This window comes from Caretta caretta, chromosome 25, assembly GCF_965140235.1.
Source record: "Caretta caretta isolate rCarCar2 chromosome 25, rCarCar1.hap1, whole genome shotgun sequence".
NCBI classification, from domain to species: domain Eukaryota; kingdom Metazoa; phylum Chordata; order Testudines; family Cheloniidae; genus Caretta; species Caretta caretta.
The window spans coordinates 11278138-11299106 of NC_134230.1; the positions used below are offsets into that span (position 1 = coordinate 11278138).

Consider the following 20969-nt stretch of genomic DNA (forward strand, 5'->3'; position numbering starts at 1 on the left):
CCATACTGTCATTTTTTTAACGGCAAAGAAATGATGTCCAGTATTGGCTGCATCATATTAGTCAAAGACATCAACGAGCTGGCACCTAGACAGCAGGTGCATGGCAGTGCGCAGGGCCCATCCAGACAAACGCATGGGTCCCATGTGTATTAGCAGCTGTCAGATGCCACTGAAACGGGTTGTCATAAACATACAGCTAAGGGTAGCATAAAATCCCTCCTTTACTTGTAAAGGGTTAAGAAGCTCAGATAACCTGGTTGGTATCTGACCAATAAGGGGAGAAGATACTTTCAAATCTGTGGGGGAAGGTTTTTGTTTTGTGTTTCTTTGTGTTCTCTCCGGAGACAAAGAGAGAGACCACGCAAGTAATCCAGCTCCTACTGAATGATACATCTAAATTTACAGAAATAGTAAGTAATAGCAAGGAAATGCATTAGAGTATCTTTTGTTTTAGCTTGTGAATTTTCCCGGTGGTAAGAGGGAGGTTTATCCTGTTTTTTTGTAACTTTGAAGTTTTGCCTAGGGGGGAATCCTCTATGTTTTAAATCTTATTACCCTGTAAAATTACCTTCCCTCCTTATTTTACAGAGGTGTTTCTTTTACTTTTTTTTCTTAATAATAAAGTTCTGCTTTTTAAGAACCTGATTGGTTTTTAGTGTCCTAAAAACCCAAGGGTCTGGTCTGTGCTCACCTTGTTTACCTATCTGGTTGGTAGATTATTCTCAAGCCTCCTCATGAAAGGGAGTGAAGGGACCTGGGGGGATATTTTGGAGAAACAGGAACTCCAAATGGTCCTTTTCCTGAATCTTTGTCTAACTCACTTGGTGGTGGCAGCAGTACTCATCCAAAGACAGGGAAGGATTTGTGCCTTGGGGAAGTTTTTAACCTAAGTTGATAGAAATAAGCTTAGGGGGTCTTTCATGCGTGCCCCCACATCTGTACCCCAGAGTTCAGAGTGGGGAGGGAACCCTGACATGGGACATTGGTCGTGCAGAGCTGGAAACTTACAGTCAAAGATTCTGACCAAGGTCGCTGTCTTCTGAAGCAATGTTAAGGTGGGAGGTACCTATCTATTGGTCTATCAGCACCATGCATACCTGAGCCTGCCTGCCCATCTAATCTATCTATCTTTCTGTCTGCTGGTGAAAAGGGCCAAGGTGAAAGCCCTGGAGAAGAGAGCCAGCCAATGCCCAGCATGGCAGTGACTTTTCTGAGGTGGACAATGGGAACTGGACCGAGACCCATTTCTCACAGGAGCTCCTACGACCATAGGATGGCCCTGACTTTCAGTCACGGCAGGGCCTGAGTTCTAGACACAGATCAGGCCTGCCCTGGCAAGCTGCTGAGGGCTCTCAACAGCCACAGGCTGACGTGGGGCTGGAGGACTCTTGGGCCCAGATCCACCAAGGTGCGTAGGCTCCTAACTCCCATTGATTTCAGGATTTCCACTGAGTCAGGACTCAGTTTACCCCTCCATTGTGGCCTCAATTCTTTCCAGGATTCCATGGTAGGTGATTGTACCCACCAGGCCTGAGCAAGGCTTACAGGTTTGGTTCATATGGACCACCAGAACCAGAACCTGCATGGTCCATTCACTGCAGGACTAAGCCCAGGAGGTTTCAGCTGATGGTCTGGGTCCAACACAACATGAGTCCCCAAGGATTTGTATCCCATCTTGCACTCCTAGGGCACCTCTACCTTCTCCTCCGTGGCCACAAATTCCCCCAAAGCTCAGCAACTCCCCACCTTCACACAGATGATAACAGGAGAAGACCCAATGACCTTCCACCCCAGCTACCACCACATGTCCTGAGATAGGGCGCTCCCGCCTCAGAGCATCCAGCCGGGCCGCTGGCAGTGTGAAGGGGTGACCTGCTCATGGCCACTTCATCCAAATAAAAAAAAAGGGTCTCTAGCATCAGCCCAGATTCAAACCCCTTTACGGCAAGGTTCAGGTTAGGAGGCAGAACCCGAACCCAAACCCCTTCATTAGAGGGGCGGCAGAACCTTTGGCCCATCCTTCACAGCTGCTCCCAGGAGCTGAGAAAGGCGCGACAGGTGGCTAGATGGTGGGGGAAATGATTACAAACCAAAACCACCGAAGCCCCAGGGCCTAGGTTGCGAGCTCAGAAGCCAGGCCCAGGCCCCAGAATGAAAGAGGAGATTAGCGTAACCGTTGTTATAGCGCCATCTAATGGGGTCTTGGTGTAACTGTGCCATAAACTTGGAGAGAAAAGCTTGAGAGGTTATGGACTGGCTGATAGCAACCCGCTTGCAGCGGTTATGTCTTATTACAAGATAGTTTCATGAAGCCACTTTTCAAGACTTTAAGGGGCTTAGTCTTGGAGCATGAAACAGACAAAAATAGAAGGGTGCCTGCCAAAGGCAATGACAATGGGTAGAAGTAAGGACATCATTAGTCCGTTTTGATTGTAATACCTTTTAGGATTTTTTTTATTACCTTGGCACAATGGGGTTGTGAGTTGGGCCATCAGCTTTAGTGTGATAATTAATAACAACACATACGTTCAGACATCGCATAGACATTAACTGATTAATCTCCATGGCACCTCGGAGAGGTAGGGGCATAAGAATTCTTATCCCCATTTGGCAGCTGGGGAAACTGAGCCAGAAAGGGTCCAAGGCCAATCTGTGCATCTGTGGTAGAGCCCAGATTAGAACTAGATTTGCATTTACACTGATGCCCCTTTCTACTCTTCCAGCAGTGTAAGGAGGGGCGGGGGCGGAATTGTGACGGAGAATTGGGCCCCTCAATTTTTGTCTTGATATTGTTGCTCCTAAAAAGGAAAATGATGAGCAACACCTTTCTCGCAATCCAGATGTGCACTGCGGGAGCCAGATATGCCCGCCTTCACCCCTTCCGCCTGCTGCAGCTTTAACAGGATACATTACACCTTCCAGCTATGCCTGATTCTGCCGGGCAGCTGATTCTGAATCAGAGCCTGTTCGCACCTGTGCTGGTGTAAATCTGGACTAAATGCACTGATGCCCGTGGATTTACACCAGCATAAGAGAGAGCAGGAGCTGGCCTTCTGAATTGGATGAGAACATCTTGAGGCAATTTTGATCTGGAATAAACTCCCTGCATGGCTGCCAAATGGGCAGAGCTCTGCCTCGGGTTGGGAAGCGTGGGAAGGAGTGATCCCAGACCCCTCACCAGGAGCTTTGCTTGCTAATCACCCCTCTTGGGGGGGAAAAGAGGGGGGAATTGCATGGAAATATCATGACAGGTTCATTGTTGCTTCTCTTTCTTCCCCAGCCAAGTGGGGTGGCTTCCAACCAGCCCAGCGGCACCCTGGCAGGTAGGGCTGGCATAAAAACGTAATCTAGATGTGCAGGCAACCCCAAGGGCTAAATTCAGACCTTCCGTAAACAGTCTATGTCACCCACTGACATCACCCCTGAGGGTGGCCCAGCAGCCCTGAGATCATTGCTTCAGACTCCATCATCAGGACCGTCCCATTTGATAACACCTGATCTTCCAGCCCTGGTTCTGCAGCCCAGTTCTGTTTTGTGCTACGGGGTCACTGGGTTTGCAGGTGATAACAAGAGCTCAGCCCATCTCTCCCATTTCCATCCCTCAGCCCACCCCCAGCCCCACCAAAAGTGTGAATATATTCTTGAATGGGACCCAGCTTTTGATTCATACCACCCGTGTTTCCCCTCATGCCTTCCAGCCCTTCTTACACATTAAAATCCAGATGTTCAGCAGCACTGGATGGGAAAGCTCCCAGCCCGAGCCTATCGCCGTAAATTCTTCAGGAGAAGGGGAAAAGGCCATTGTCTTTTGAAATGGGTGGATCAGAGATGGGCTGAAGGTTTGGCTGGAATCAACTTCCGCAAAAGTTAGAACCTTCTAGCAACCTGCTCACTCACCTCCATCTTTCTGCCAGAAAAATCATCTGAGTGCAGTTGTATAGCAGGACCTGGCAGTGTCAGCCAAGATCAGGGTCCTGTTGTGCCAGGAGGTAAGAGACAGTCTCTGCCCCAAAGAGTTTACACTCTAAATAAAAAGAAAAGGAGGACTTGTGGCACCTTAGAGACTAACCAATTTATTTGAGCATGAGCTTTCGTGAGCTACAGCTCTCTAAGGTGCCACAAGTACTCCTTTTCTTTTTGCGAATACAGACTAACACGGCTGTTACTCTGAACTCTAAATAAACAAGACAGCAAGAGGGCGTGAGAAGAAACTGAGGTGTCAGCTCCATGTTCTTCTCTCAGTCCAGGAGACTCCCCGTGGGAGCTCAACAGGCCACTGTATAGAAAGAGGGGAGGCAATCCCAACCATTCTCCATAGAGCGTTGTCAGCAGGCATGGGGTTAGCTTTTGTACTGACTTGGAAGGCACCATTGTGCTGAGTCAGCCAAAGCCAATGGCTATTTCCAAAAGCTAACGAACCCTGCAGAAAAAAGGCGACCTTGACCCAGGGCTTGGAGTGAGCAGCAGGAGCATTTGCAAGTTAGGTGCCCAACTCCCATGGGAAGCCCGTGACTATCGACCTCCTTCAGGCCTCTTTAAAAATCACAGCTTTGTGCTTTGCCCAGCTCCAGTCTGCACTGGCAACTTTCCGGGCGGCGACATTTAAACTGAGTCCAACACCTCCACCCCCTCTAGAATCAGGAGGAGAACCCCACGGGTTTGATACCCAGGCACATGCAAGCTCCATCTTGCTGACCCCAGATGGAGCACTGCTCTTCGTGTTGCCAGGCGTCAGTGATGAGCCCAGAGCCTCTGTCAACTGCAGAGAAGGGCATGGACCATTTCATGAGATGCTGGTTGCACCATCTTGCTTGAAATCCTGACCCCTTTGAAGTCAATGGCAAAGCATCCCTTGACTTCAAAGGGGCCAGGCTATTTTCATCCCTCAAGCACAAATAGACCCTCCATACCCGAAAACCAACTGGAAAAGCCCACAGCTTTCTCGTCTTCCACTGAGGTTCCCACAGGACTGGCCCAGCCTTCTCTGCACTCATTCCCCACAATGAGAAGCCCTTAACACTGCCGTGACCGCACTGCCCCAGGAAAGCACTGCAGACTGCCTAGCTCACGTGCGCATGACCAGAAGCGAGCAGGGTCTATCAGTTCCAGTGCCAGCCGGGGAGCCTGCTGGAGAATGAAATGGGTGGGTACCAGGCAGCACGAATGGGCGTTCTGATATGGGGAAGAGTGAGCCATCTCTCGCTAAGGTTAATCAGGGTAGCCCTCTATGGGCCAGCTGGTGTTCTGCTGTTCCTCCTTTCTCCGTAACGCCAGAGGATTTCTAGGGAAGAAATTCTTCCTCACTCGTGCAGCCATTCTTTTGATATTTTAGACGGCCGTTTGGCATTTGCCGATGCCTTCGTCGCCGCTTTATGGGTTCTGTCAGAGGGACGATGCAGCAGCTGCTTTTGCTCAGAATAAAAATAAAGAGCAGCTGGGCCCCAAAGAAATGACAGGCGGTTCCGGGGCATAAAACAAGTCCCACTGGGCATTAGTCTGTTCTTCTGAAGAGACTTGTTTGGTTGGTGAGTGCTTTACATTGAGTTATCGTGTACGAGCGGGTCATGGGAGGAACCCCATGGAGGATGTTTGTGTAACACCGACAGACCTCGGGTCATTGTCAGGTGGGATCGAACCTGGGACCTCTGGAGTAAATGCATGAGTCTCTACTACATGAGCTAAAAGCCCCGTGGCCCTTAGCTAAGGCTGTAGCAGACTCAATCTCTAAGAGGTCTCAGTGCCACTAGGGGGGGAAGAACACCACACCCAGGAGAGGTGTGGGTTACATTTGCCTGGGTGGAGAAGATGGGTCTGGTGGGGAATAGATCCAGAATTCCTCTCCGAATACCCAGGTTGCCTATTACAAGCACTCAAGGAGCCCTGCGGCTGCATCTCTACAGGGAGGAATCGTGAACCTTGGTGGAAGCCGAGGTCCCTTCCAACTCTGATATTCTATGAATCTATGAATCTATGAATGTCTTACAGCGGAAAGGTGAACCTGACCCACTGAGGTGCTTCTCAGAGCCAGCTGGTGGCAGCTGATAACAGGTATGGGGAGGCTCCAGGAAGCTCAGAGTGCACACGATGTCTCTGGTCTTGGTGGATCCCCTGGGAGCCATATGGATTTAGAGGGATCGACTGATTTGGAGGCTCACCCCTCCGTGTGTATGCAGGGAACAGACTTCTGCCGGCATGGAATGATGTCAGGGAAAGAGCATGAGAGAGAGTCTCATGGAGCTCCCAGCCCCCCGGCACAGGCAATTCCTGTGTAGGGGACAATCCAGCCCCATGGGTCAGTTTCACTTGGGCTTGTTAAAGAATTAAAGGGCCCCTCCTGTATCTGCCAGGTTCCCTGAGAGGACCATGCTCAGGGATCCCTTTGCCAGAGCAATAAATACTTTTGATCTCTGATCAAAGGCTGGTTCTCGGCTGGTGAAATTGGAAACCAGATGAGCTGGTGAGGGGGCTGTCGGTTCCAGCAGTTTTATAGAGAATTTCCTCTCCTAGGCCCCATGTTTGTAAATCATTCTCAGCTCAGCTCAGCTTTCTTTCGCAGCAGCTCGGTAGGCCCCGTTCTCTCCCTGGGAAATGCTTGGTTGTGAATTGCAGTGTCCAGCTAACCTCCCTGGGCAAGAGACGTTATCAGTCCCTGCTGCCCCATGCCAGACTTGCTGCCTTGCAGGGTGAACACCAACGATGAGCAATGAGTCGCGCTGCAAGACATTCCCACCAGCTGGACTTGACACTAACGTGTACTGCTCTAGTACCCTTCAATACCTGAACACGCTGGAGTAAGTACTGACCGGGCTGTGTGGGAAGGAAGTTCCCTCATTGCCAATGGGAATAGAGCAGCTACATGCCCTACTTTTAGGTACATATACAGCAAGATAGAGGGGTTACTTCCAGGACAAGGGAGTGACAAGCTAGTTGGGCCATTCCATGTTGTGTAGGTTCTAAGGTCAAGCCTTGCCCTCTGTTTGCAAGCAGAGCTCCACATTAAAATCAACAATGCCCTCAGTGTTTTGATGTCTCTTTCCAGCGCTACTTCTTGCTGTTCAAGCTGGAGCCAAGCAAGGAAGTCCCTGCAGCTGGGCTGGGCTGTCAGCCCCGCCAGGTATTTAAGGACTGTTACAATTCTATTTACGTTGGAGCCTGACGAGACATCCTGGAGGGTGAAGAATTTCATCACCATGACCCCTACCAAGGCCAGATCTGTCCCAACAGTCGTAAAACGCGGGATTTAGCCATTACAATTGTTGGAGGGGAGCCACGCTCCAGGCAGGCAGAGCTGCCAGCCTGCATTCAAGTCGCTGGTAAGTGCATCGGCAAGTCAAGAGGCTTGCAGAAAAAACAGCAAAGACAAGATAGAGGAAGAAAATGTCTCTTCTGGAGAACATACCCTTTCGAAATCAAAAGAGCCAGGAGTAAAGTGTTTCCCATCAACTGTCTGGACGGCACCAAGGTTCGGAATGGGCCAGACAGCCACTGGATGGAAAGGCACCAGGGATTTTTTTCACTGAGCCTGAATTCAGCAGAATTTCCAGTACCAGCTGTTATCCTCCCATTGGCATTTTGGAGCGGGCCTCTTCCCCTAACTGAATCCTCCTTTCTGGGAGCTGCTAATCTCCAGTGGCCGATGAAAGGTCATCACGGATGATTCAATTATACAGCGTTCCTGTCCCTCCATCTGTGCCCACTCCAACAAAAAAATCCACCCCGCTAGACCCTAAACAGCTGAAAGGACAAGCCCTCCTGATTGTTCTGTTGTGGCTGGACCCCAGATTCCTCCTGGCTCATGCCTGGCCTTTTCCAAACGGATGTTTACCCTGGAACGTGAAGAATGCTGAATGCGTTTCGGTGGAAATCACATGCCCCAGGCCAGATCCCCTCTTCTCATTCTCTGCTATGGGTCTGCCCTGTGACTTACAGTTCCCATGGTGTGTGTGCATGCATGTGGTGCTTGACATCTGAAATAACCATTTGTGATCTCTCTGGTTTATCCCCGCTTGGCTTCCAACCAAGCCAGAAATGATATGCTTAGGATGTTTTCCTCCTTCATTAATCCAAATTGCCTTTGAATCCTCACTGGCGGATGTCCTGGGTTCACCGAAGAAACATTTAGCCTTCCACATGGCAGCCAGAATTCATGCACAGTTCAGGGTTTGTTTTTCCCAGTCAGTGTTACAGCTTTTATGGGGCATGCTTTGGTTTCATTGCTCAGCTGTGTCTTGGGCTGTCTCCATTCCTGACTTTAACATAAGTTCTTGGGGATCCTGTCATATTTAATAAAACCGTTATTGCATACGCCCCGATGTGCTGTGTAGGCCAAGATGGTGCACTATAAAAATGCTCACTGTGACCCCAAGAGCTCCCCAATGCCGGATGGCACACTGGTGTCATGATATTTACAGGGGATGGATCACCTGATGATGACCTGTTCTGTTCATGCCCTCTGAAGCACCTTGCATTGACCACTGTTGGAAGACAAGATACTGGGCTAGATGGACTTTTGGTCTGACCCAGGATGGCCATTCATATGTTCTTACCCAAAAGGCGGCAGCTCTCCAACCTAATGCTTATAGGTAGCAGTTCCCCTGGCTGAGCCACAAGGGGAAATTGCCCGGCTGCTTGAGCTTGTCTCATAAGGAAGTTACTGTGGGCACCTTTCAAAAGCCCATAAATACCCATCATGGGTATTTGCACTCTAGAGGAACAGCGACAGTGTGGAACTTTTGGCTTCTGATTAAAGCTTTCTTGGGATATTAGCTAACAGCAGATCAGTGAGGATCCTGGTCTAAATGACAGGAGGTTTCCTTCTCCTGTGACATAGCTACTACAGTGAAAGGCACATTAGAAAAACCTTAGAGAGACTAGATTGGGTTCATCCTTAGGAAGGCTCCATGGAACTGCCTACAGGTCTCTTGCTCCTGGGAGGAATCCCGTAGAGAACAGGAGGAGGATAGAAGGGCCTGATCTGGAGCATTTGTTAGCACTTGCAACTCCCTTTGAGGTCAACGGCAAAATTGCCAGCGCCTTGCCTACAAGACTGGCCCTCTTCTGGAGGGATTTGCCCGTCTTGTGTTCATAAAGTGTGACAAAGCTCTGTCCTTGTCTCCCTGGGTCCCACGTTTCCTGGTGGATTTCGCTAGCCTCAGAGGCTCACTGTGATCCTCCACGTAGCCCTTCTCTCTCTAGAGGCAAGGGTCACAGCCTACTGAACCATTTTCATCATAAGCTAGCGAGGGAGGTGGGAAGAAGCCACCCTCCCTTGCACAGTCTCTGTTGTCTCCCAGTCTCAGTGATTCATCAGGGGACAAAAGGGGGAGCCCGGGCCCGCCCTCTACTCCAGACTCCAGCCCAGGGACCCTAATAGTATCAGCTATGGTAGCTGACTTTTTAGAAACATGACACGTACAATTCCCTGGGCTACTTCCCCACAGCAGCCCCCACTTCCTCAAGCTCCACTTCACCCTTACCTCAGGGCCTCCTTCCTTGTGCCTGATATGGTGTGTACTGCTCAGTCTCTCCAACAGCGCAACTTCCTCCTATAGCTCCTGATACGCACGCCCACCTGACTGACTGGGAGGCCTTTTACTAGTTTCAGCCAGCCCCTGATTGGCTTCAGGTGTCCCAATCAAGCTAGCTACCCTCCCTGAATTCTGGAAAGATCTTAATTGGCCCCAGGTGTCTTAATTGACCTGGAGCAGCTGCCATTTGCTTATTCTGGTAACAGGGATTTGTTTAGCCTGTGACTAATATATCTGTCTCCCATTACTTTACTATCGCCATCTGGCCTTGCCCCGTCACAAAAGCTAAAGCTCTTTTATGGATCTCCTGGCCAAAGCCCAATGGGGGCTGTGGCACAGTGTTCCCCATAGACTGTACAGATTCAATTGCTCACATGGGCATCTTAATTAACCCAGGATTGGCCTTGCCTGTATCTTCTATTTAATCCAGCCATCTCGCTATGGACAATTTAATTCATTTTAGTATTGTTTCTTTATAATGCAGTAAAGTGTAGGCACCCTCAATCATAGACCATGACTGTTGAGTGAGGTGTCACATGCTAGGGGTAGAAACACTCAGGGTTATTAATTCAACCCTTTATTTGAACCAAAATCAGACCTGGGGACTACTAAGGTGCCACAACTACTCCTGTTCTTATTACAACAGTGAATGACAGATAGATAGAAAAAGATAAGGCTCACTTACCTTCTCGTGTGTAGGCCGGTCATGATGGATTGCTACTGCAATGGTCCAACATATATATATACATCCATGATGTATAACCATCCAATCAGCATTAAGCGTTGTGTCTTATATAACAATACAATACACAGGTGCAAGCATCCGTTTACATAAATACTGCTGTCCACACTGTGTTTGTGTTGCATGAGTTTTCCGGTTGGGTTATTTCCATTGCTCACGGACAGATCACGCATGCTGACCAGGCCAGGTACCACTTACTCAGTGTAGGGACTTGCTTGCTTTTCCTTGCTTGCCCTCTGGCAGTACATTCAGTGCATCAGTTGTACTGATAACTTCCTCTTACCTGTGTAACCTCCTCCAACTTGGATACATTCTGTGGTCAAAAAGTCCCCGTTATCCTACACAGCAGTGTAAAGGGCTTCACTCACCCCAGGTGTGCCTCCTTGTGTCAAGGCCTGGGAATTAGCTTTCGCCCCATAGGGCACCTCCTGTCACTGGCAGCTTGCACTGTGGTTCCTCTCCTCTTTTCATGACTCAGCCCTCTGACCAGGTCACTATACAGCCCCCCTTCTGGGTGCTGCCTCAGACCGTATTCTGTTCCACCTCTAGGTCCGTGCCACTTCCCAGTGAGCAGTGGGGGAACCTGGGCTGCCCACGACTCTGGGTTCTAGCCCAGGGACCCTGTGACTAGCAATCTAAATCTGCTCAGTCCCTCTTGCTGGTTCCCTGGACTCCTTCCCACTCCATCTCCCTATCTCCTGGTCTGTCCTCTGCTACCCATGGCTACTTCACCCCCTTGGCCTCTTGCCAGACTCCCTAATCCAGGGCAGGAGTCCAGGGCTTACTCTGCTCCTCGACTCCCTCTTTGTCCCTGACCAACTCCCTTTCCCTCTAGAGAGTGCAGTCCCCTTCCCTGCAGCCTCTTCCTGGTCTCACTTCCTGACTTTCGACTCCTAGCCCACCTCCTCCCCCTGCAGGGCTTCATCTGCAATTAGGCCTCCCCAAAACCTGGCTCCGCTCCAGGTGCCCCACATAAGGTTAAGTGGCCTCTTCCAACCCCCATTAACGCCCTCAGGGCTGGTGTGAGGCGAACAACTCCTTGGTAAGCAGCTGGACATATCACTGAATATGTTTACATAAGGACAGGTCAGCAAGGCAACACCGATGCCAGTCAGCTTAGCAGCAATCTGACCCTGGCCTGTCCAAACTTCTTCACTGGACTTGCCCCTTGCTTGGGATGTTCCAATAGGACTCCCTTGTGCTAGGTGCTTACAAACACAGAAAGAAAGATGCTCCCTGCCCCATTGGGCTTCCACTATAAGTAACTGGATAAGGGTCCAGGTTCTCCATGGCCCTGCCCGTTGTGCAGTCAATTGACACCAGGGCGATGCAGGGGTATAGTGCCAACAAATTCAAATGAAGGTGTGGAGGGTGAATAGGCAGTGGAGGGGTTAACTAAGAACCAGCATGGTTTCGGATGCCCGACAGTCCATAAGACCTTTTTAGTTAATGCATCTGTCATAAATATAAAGGGAAGGGTAATCACCTTTCTGTATACAGTGCTATAAAATCCCTCCTGGCCAGAGGCAACATCCTGTTACCTGTAAAGGGTTAAGAAGCTCAGCTAACCCGTCTGGCACCTGACCCAAAGGACCAATAAGGGGACAAGATACTTTCAAATCTTGGGGTGGGGGAAGGCTTTTGTTTGTGCTCTTTGTTTATGTGGTTGTTCTCTCTTGGGACTGAGAGAGGCCAGACAGAAATCCATCTTCTGCAACCCATCCCAATCCAAGTCTCCAATATTGCAACCGGTATAGGTAAGCCAGGCAAGGCAGATTAGTTTATCTTTTGTTTTATGTGAATTTTCCCTGTGTTAAGAGGGAGGTTTATTCCTGTTTTCTGTAACTTTAAGGTTTTGCCCAGAGGGGGATCCTCTGTGTTTTGAATCTGAATACCCTGTAAAGTATTTTCCATCCTGATTTTACAGAGGTGATTCTTTTACCTTTTCTTTAATTAAAATTCTTCTTTTAAGAACCTGATTGATTTTTCATTGTTCTTAAGATCCAAGGGTTTGGGTCTGTGTTCACCTGTACAAATTGCTGAGGATTATTATCAAGCCTTCTCCAGGAAAGGGGGTGTGTAGGGCTTGGTGAGATATTTGGGGAAAGACATCTCCAAGTAGTCTCTTTCCCTGTTCTTTGTTTAAAACGCTTGGTGGTGGCAGTATACTGTTCAAGGACAAGGCAAAGTTTATACCTTGGGGAAGTTTTTAACCTAAGCTGGTAAAAGTAAGCTTAGGGGGTCTTTCATGCGGGTCCCCACATCTGTACCCTAGAGTTCAGAGTGGGGAAGAAACCTTGACAGCATCTAGTGAAGATCCTGCAAATTCAGGCCTAACATGGCAGCCACATGGCCCGTGCCCAACCCCTGGGACTTTTGTCCTCCAGACTCCGCGACATCCTTCTGGTGACTCATCCCCCGCGCCAGCAAACTCCTGATTTAGACAGGCCCCCTGTTTACACAGAGCAGCAGTAAGGCACTCGGGGGGTGTTTACGTTCCTTTGTCTGTCCGCACATTCTGAAGGCATGAGCTGTCTCTTCCTTTCCATGCTGCCAGGAGACGTTTCTTTTCTCTGCCATCTGCCTTGTGGCTCTCCACACTCCTTGCAGACACCACACACAACGAAAGGAAAACAAACTGCTCCATCGGGTGGGGAAACCCTCATTCCTTCTGCTGGTTCTCCTCTGCGGGAACTCTAGTCTGTGCTACATAGGTTCTTTCACGGCGCTCATTCTCCTAGTGTCTCCCTATCCAGTCCAACGGGAAAGACTGTAGCTAGATCAAGCTTCTACAGCAGCTACAAATCATCATCCACACCTGGCAGAGAAAGGCAGCGTGGCTAGTATCGCACGGCATCACGGCAGACTGCAGGGTGCAATCCGCTCAGCCTGCAAGGGCTCAGGCGCGAGCCACCTTACACCCACCTACAGGAGACTAATGAGGCATGACTCCCCCCTGCTCTCCTGCACGGGCTACCTGCATTGGTGGGCTGTGCACATGGGAGCCCACTGCTCACTCACCTGAACAGAACAGCTGGCATTGCTCAGAGGGGGAAGGTAGCTTCACCAGGTAGAGGACGGGCATAGCATCCTCCCCACACACACCCCTATGGAGCAAGGGGGAAGTGACTCTCTGGACCGCGATTTGGTCCTTGTTCTGCTCATGGAGCGGCAGAGGTACAGGCCGGCCCATGCTCATGGCTCACAGGGGCTCTGGGATCTAGCGCCAGGAAACGAAGGCAGGCTGCAGTGGAGGAGAGAGGAAGACGGAAGAACTGCCCGGGACAAAACAAACGGGTTCCTTCCCCGTGAGAACGGGAGTCACTGGTGGTGTCTCCTCTTGCAAAAGGCAGCTCCCGGGGCCTGCTCATCTGCAGGTCCCTGGCTCATCCCTGACTCCTTTGGCTGGAGCAGAAGGCACAAGTGAGACGTGCTGTGGCAAGATGTACTGTGAGCTGCCCTTAGCAGCATCAGTGGCCTTTGATAGAGGCAGGGCAGAGGGTGGAGCTGGGAGAGTTGTCTCTGAAGTTAAGGCCTGGGTAGGAGCTGGAGGCAGGGCCTGGAAATAGGGGATAATAGTGCTCTCAATGCATCCCCTCTTCCCTCCCTTGAGCCAGGATCTAGACCCGCTCTGTGTGTTCAGAATCCAGACGGGCTCCCAACCTGCATGGAGCGGCCCAGAGCGAGTGCCTGAAATCCAAGCACTCCCAAAATGCAGTGGGAGGCCCTCTCCTTCAAGGATATCCCTGTTTTCCGGGGACAAGCCCCGTATTTCATATGAGGTTCCTGTGTCCCAGGATCTCCCTCTGCAGCAGCCAGACTGTCCTGGTTTTTCATTTCCCCAGCCACAATGCCTGAGTTTGGCTTTTTTAAATAATCACAAAACGTGCACTCCAGGGCGATGGCTGCACCGAGGAGAACACACTCTATGCTTGCTAGGGAGAAAGAGCCCGGCGGAGCCAGCGTCCGGCCTGGGTTTGGGAGAAGCAACATGCCGAATGAGCACAGAAATGATCGGTGCCATTCGTTTGCTCAGAGTGAACGTTAATGACACCTGCTCCCTGTTTCCTGATAAAAATCACACAGACCATCAAGGGCTTGTCTACATGGGGAAATTGAGCAGAATAGCTATTGTGGAACAGCACCCCCATGTGGACACTCATTCCTTGTTCTGATTTAGCTCGATCCAATTTGGAAGTGGATTAACTGGAAAAAGGCACTCTGACTTTGGATTAAGTGTGTCCGTAGAGGCAGTTATTCTGAGCTAGTTTATATTGCTTTAACTTCCCCATGTAGACAACCCCTCCATTCCTGGGAAAAAACCCTCCCCTCGCAGAAATACATCCACGTTGCCCTTGAGTCCGAAGCTAGCAGTAGCTACTCCAACACGTGGGGGGTTTTTAAAGTGTACTTTCATAGGATTACGTCACAACCCTGAAAAATGCGACCAGTTTGTGAGTTTGAAAACAGGGTCCCTTCCGCCCACAAGTCTGAAGTATCCTTATTACTGCAGAAATTCCCCATTTCTGGACTAAAGGAAGGTCAGAAGTGGGGGGGCGGGAAGCTGAACTGGCCTCAGACATTGCCATGTGGCGATTCCACTGGAATTCCTCTCCTAGCAAATCCGGGGCCAGGCTCTGTTCACTGTTACTCTTGGCTAGGATCTGCAAAGAGGCCAAAGGGATTTAGATGCATAGCTCTTGTTGGAATTCACTAGGAGTTGGGAGTCCCACCCCCTGAAGTTCCATTGAAAATCCAAGCCTGTGATTTCATAGGGGAGGGTCTGACTAACAGAGAACTGAGTTTGGTTTCCCAGCTTTACTGGTACTTCGTTCCCACTCCTCCAGCTACCAGTAGCAATGTGTGACTAAGAACAACCCTAATGTTGCTGGGGTTAGGATTACAGACTTGTCCCTCGCTTCTTTGCAATGTAACCCTTCTCTTGTGTGGGCTGGGTTTCAATCCTGCCTAGGGCCAGGTAGGAAAACCATTCCTTTATCAGCTCTAATTATGACAGCAGCCCACAGACAATGTAGCTGGGTAGATCCATGGTCAGGGGACTGGTGATAGGACTGTCTGTGCCCGCGGAACTCCTTGCTGGAAGAGATCAGGCGGAGCCCAAGAGTTGTGGTGTTCAGATCAAGACACCTGTTTGCTACAGTCGTCCCCCAGGAGCAATGCTATCTTCTCCCCCAACTCACACATGCAAACCCTACACACACAAGTCACACTGCTCTATTCCACGACCTTGGAGGAACACTACTAGGGAAACACCTTGTGGCTCTGGGCTTTTGTGCATCTGAATGTAGGTATTATTGTACTAGATGCTCACTGACACCCCACCCAAATGTCAGGCTGTGATTCATAGCGAAAGGCCTGGCTCTCACTTACACTGAGGCCCCTTTACACTGCCCTGGCCATAAATTACATACACTCGTTTTAAGGTCTCTTTATATTGCCAGAGCAGTGGAAAAGAGCCAGAGGATCTGCCTACATAGGAAAAGCCATGCACAAGCCAGCTTCCTTGAGCTAGGCTGAATCCAAGTAGCTGGGTAACACAAGCAGTAAAGATAGGGCAGCAGGGCTAGCGAGAAAAAGACATAACCAGAGCCTTATCAGGCTCTTACGGCTTGCCCCGAAACCCCATGCTGCATGGTCTTCTCTGCTAGTGTTACCCGAGCTAGCTGGATTCAAGCTCACTCGGCAGGGGTAGCCCGTGCATGTGTAAATGGCCCCCTCCAGTGTGAATGGGAATCAGCCCCATCAACTCTTAGGACCGGATCTTCCAAAGAGCCCAGCTGGGAGATGCTAGGAGCTGGCCTCTTTCAGAACCTCGCCCTTTCGTTTAGGCACTTACGTGAAAGTTGCAGGGTTCTGAGATCTCTTCATTCCAGCGCCTGCTCCCTTGGTTAATGTTCAGCAGAAGCGGTTTCGAGTTTCCATTTCGTCCAGAAGTGTTTCAGCCAGGGCTAGTCCTGGATAGACCCCACTCAGGGAATTTCGCAAAGACTTATCCAGCCGCATATTAATCTCTGCAAAATAAAATAAAATTAAATAAAATAAAAAATCTTGCTAATGCTGGAAAATGCAGGTCACCGCCAACCGAGACAGAACAAACTCAAAGAAACTTGCAGCGGAAAAGCAGTGTCTTGCCTTGAATAAGTATCCATAATTTATAGCCACTGGGTCTGCTCTGGGTAGCTACTGGCAGCATACCTACGTCAGTGCCAGAGGATCATCTATGGAGACGTCTGAGATATTTGAATAACACAGACATCCAGGTCTGAAAGCATAAAACCACTTCTAAGGTTAAAACGGAGTTTCAGATTGTCAACTGCAGTCAATCAAAACCAGGTCTAGCTATGCTTTGTATGTGTGGGGTTTTTACATGAATTCTCTACCCAGACAGGGGCCGGATTCGAATCTAATTGGCACCAGTGAAAGGGGCTAGTCCTGCAGCACTGAAGTCTAAGGGAGTTTTGCCAATGTCCACAGCGGGAGCAAAGTCAGGCTCTAAATCAGCTGATTTCAATCAAAGTTACAGGAGTTCAACACTAACGTGATTCCTCTGGGCCCCATTGCTCATTGTCCTGCACCTTGTGTAGTCATTTTCACCCACGCAAAGTGCGTGTGAAAGGCTACCAAAGCAGAATACATTTTACCCTGTTGTGAATAATTGTGCAAGGTGCAGGACGATGGCGAATTGGCCCCACTGGAGTTACATTAGTGTAAAACTTGTATAACTTTTATCAGCATCAGATCCAGGGGCTCTTCGGTTTTCTCTGAAAATTTCTAATTAAAAAAGCAAATCTCATTCTGGGATGTATTAGCAGGAGTGTTGTCAGCAAGACGCGAGAAGTAATTCTTCCACTCTAATCCCCTCTGATTAGGCCTCAGCTGGAGTGTTGTGTCCAGTTCTGGGCGCCACATTTCAGGAAAGATGTGGACAAACTGGAGAAAGTCCAGAGAGGAGCAACAAAAATGATGAAAGGTCTAGAAAACATGAGCTGTGAGGGAAGCTTGAAAAAACTGGGTTTGTTTAGTCTGGAAAAGAGAAGACTGAGAGGGGACATGATAACAATTTTCAAGTACATAAAAGGTTGTTACAAGGAGGAGGGAGAAAAAATTGTTCTTCTTAACCTCTGAGGTTAGGACAAGAAGCAATGGGCTTAAATTGCAGCCAGGGAGGTTGAGGCTGGACATTAGGAAAAACTTCCTAACAGTCAGGGTGGTTAAGCACTGGAATAAATTGCCTAGGGAGGTTGTGGAATCTCCATCACTGAGGATTTTTAAGAGCAGGTTAGACAAACACCTGTCAGGGATAGTCTAGATAATACTTAGTCCTGCCAGGAGTGTAGGAGACTGGACTAGAAGACCTCTCGATGTCCCTTCCAGTCCTATGATTCTATAAATAAAACCATCCTTTCATTGCTTGCAATGTGAAGTTTGCATGGTGCATTCTTTAGGATGTTTCTCCTATCTTTTTTGGCCACTGAAGAGCATTTGGTTACTTTGTGAAATGGACAGAGAGCTCTGCGGTAGGAGATATCATTTTACCCTTTTTTAATTATTTATTGTTTAGGGGCCAGATCCTCAGCTGTGAACGCCCCGACAGCAAATTGGGGCGTGCCAAGTGAGCACCTGTGAACGTCCCTGACTGCAAAAGAATTGTGCCAAGTGACATCAGCCGAGGGCATGGCTCTCCAGCTGGTTAAAATACATCCTGGTCCTTGCTTCAAAGCAGTCTTAAGAAACAGAGCAACTCTTTCGAAGAATCAGCCTTTTTGCTGAATTCATTGTTCAGTTCCTCCCATAAAATACTCACCAAAAGGTCTGCCAGAGCTCTGGGAGTTCCCCATTCCCCATTCCAGTCAGTCCTATACAGTCCTCAGACAGCAAAATCCTTCCGGGTTTCATTTCCTTGAATCATAGCACTTCCATGCCCATGACCTCCACAGGCCTTGAACAGACTTTCCTGCCCATGCCAATAGATCAAAATGGCCTTTTTGTTTGTTTGGTTTTTTGTTTCTTTGATCCCCTAAGCTAACATGAGCTCTCGTGTAAGTTTAGTCTTTGGGAACTTGATCTAGGCAATTGCTCAAAAAAGTCTAAACAGATACATCAGTAAAGCAAGAACATTCAAACATTACCTGCTCCTTTCACACTGTGAGGATGGTCTCCCCAGACGTAATTTACCCCAGACGTCCTTTTTAGAGACCACTCAAAGGAAACAGACATTTGTTAATGCTTATCCAACAAAAAATTAACTTACCTTTCGTTTCCCCCAGCTTTCTTTGCCCCTTATCTTCAGATCCACTCTGGATTTTGGTTGGTTGGCTGGCTGGCTTTTTTCCTGCCTTACATGCGATGCAACTCACAGTTTTGACAATTCAGGGCAGGCACCAGTCCCTTCCATGACTGCTGAAGCCAGACTAGGATTTAGGGAGACACAGGCAGCAGCAGCTGGGAGCTAGAGACCTGGAGTCAACCAGAAGGTTTCATAGAATCATAGAATATCAGGGTTGGAAGGGACCTCAGGAGGTCATCTAGTCTAACCCCCTGCTCAAAGCAGGACCAATCCCCAACTAAATCATCCCAGCCAGGGCTTTGTCAAGTCTGACCTTAAAAACTTCTAAGGAAGGAGATTCCACCACCTCCCTAGGTAACCCATTCCAGTGCTTCACCACCCTCCTAGGGAAAAAGTTTTTCCTAATATCCAACCTAAACCTCCCCCACTGCAACTTGAGACCATTACTCCTCGTTCTGTCACCTGCTACCCCTGAGAACAGTCTAGATCCATCCTCTTTGGAACCCCCCTTTCAGGTAGTTGAAAGCAGCTATCAAATGTCTGTGCCCAGCAGCCTCAATGGAAAATAATCCCTCTTTGATTCACTGTGGCTATCCCAAGAGACAGTTGAGCCTTTCCTGGTGCTGATCCTTTTCGGTGCTGGAAGAGTTATTACTGGGAGACGGGGAAAGGGATCTCACCAGACGCGCCAACTTTCTAATGTGCTGGGGGGGTGCTCGACTCCCGCTCTGCTCCAGGCCCTGCCCCAACTCCACCCCTTCCCCCAAGGTCCCACCCCCACCCTGCCTCTTTCTGCCCCCACCTCTTCCTACCCCTGCTCTGGTTACATGTGGGTTTTTCAGATTTATGAAGGTGTGGCGGGGTTCTAGGAATGCAGCCTGGACTGTGGGACCACAGAGCCCTCCATCCCACCAACCTGGAGTATCCCTCTCATTCTGTGATGCTGTTTGCAAGCTACAAACCTCTGAGAGGTGCTGCACTTACACAGACATCCGCAGGCTGGGACACACTCAACTGAGTTACACGAATGCTTTGCCAGCCACTCATGAACCAACAGGAGAGAAGCTCCAGCCAATTCCCCCCAGCTCTGCAGCCTTGCACCCCAAAACTGTACTGCCTTGCCCTGGTCAGAAGCCTGGCCAGTGTAAGTTCATTACCCAGTCCGCCCCTCCCTCGATGTGGAGAGGACACACACCAGCCTTTGTAATGTGAGCTGAGATTTCCCAAGCACTTCAATCAAAGCACACTGGTTTTGGTAAAATATAAACAGATTTATAAACTACAGAAAGATGGATTTTAAGTGATTATAAGTAGCAAGCATAGAGATCAAAGTTGGTTACCCAAGAAATAAACACAAAGTCACAGTCTGAGTTCTACAAACTAAATAGGATTTGAATCAAGCCATGGTTCACCCTGACAGATAGCACAAACAGGTGACAAGTATCATGGGGTAGACGTGTTAGTCTGTATCCACAAAAACAACAAGGAGTCCAGTGGCACCTTAAAGACTAACAGATTTATTTGGACATAAGCTTTCGTGGGTAAAAAACCCACTTCTTCAGATGCATGCATCTGTTAGTCTTTAAGGTGCCACCAGACTCCTTGTTGTTTTAAACAGGTGACAGATACTCAATACACAGACTGGAACTGCCTTCCAGCCCGGGACCACCCTCCCCCAGTTCAAAGTCTTTGTCCTCTAGACGTGTTTCCAGGTGTTGAGTTGTGGAGGGAGTGAGGCCAAGTCATGATTCATAGATAGATTCATAGATATTTAGGTCAGAAGGGACCATTATGATCATCTAGTCTGACCTATCATAGAATCATAGAATATCAGGGTTGGAAGGGACCCCAGAAGGTCATCTAGTCCAACCCCCTGCTCGAAGCAGGACCAATTCCCAGTTAAATCATCCCAGCCAGGGCTTTGTCAAGCCTGACCTTAAAAACCTCTAAGGAAGGAGATTCTACCACCTCCCTAGGTAACGCATTCCAGTGTTTCACCACCCTCTTAGTGAAAAAGTTTTTCCTAATATCCAATCTAAACCTCCCCCACTGAAACTTGAGACCATTACTCCTCGTTCTGTCATCTGCTACCATTGAGAACAGTCTAGAGCCATCCTCTTTGGAACCCCCTTTCAGGTAGTTGAAAGCAGCTATCAAATCCCCCCTCATTCTTCTCTTCTGCAGGCTAAACAATCCCAGCTCCCTCAGCCTCTCCTCATAACTCATGTGTTCCAGACCCCTAATCATTTTTGTTGCCCTTCGCTGGACTCTCTCCAATTTGTCCACATCCTTCTTGAAGTGTGGGGCCCAAAACTGGACACAGTACTCCAGATGAGGCACCAATGTCGAATAGAGGGGAACGATCACATCCCTCGATCTGCTCGCTATGCCC

The 20969-nt window shown here is 49.2% G+C and overlaps 1 protein-coding gene across 1 annotated transcript in view; it reads right to left on the bottom strand.

The window, feature by feature from the left end:
• Nucleotides 1-18742, bottom strand: part of LOC125627272 (4-galactosyl-N-acetylglucosaminide 3-alpha-L-fucosyltransferase FUT6-like) — a 50216-nt gene extending 31474 nt beyond the window's left edge. Inside the window, exons 1-2 of the mRNA XM_048831199.2 lie at nt 18542-18742; nt 16127-16301 (exon numbers count right to left, since the gene is read on the bottom strand). Of these exons, the coding sequence (XP_048687156.1) occupies nt 16127-16158 (32 nt within the window). The 5' untranslated portion in view covers nt 16159-16301; nt 18542-18742. The remainder of the gene's footprint in view (nt 1-16126; nt 16302-18541) is intronic.
• Nucleotides 18743-20969: the final 2227 nt, after the last annotated feature.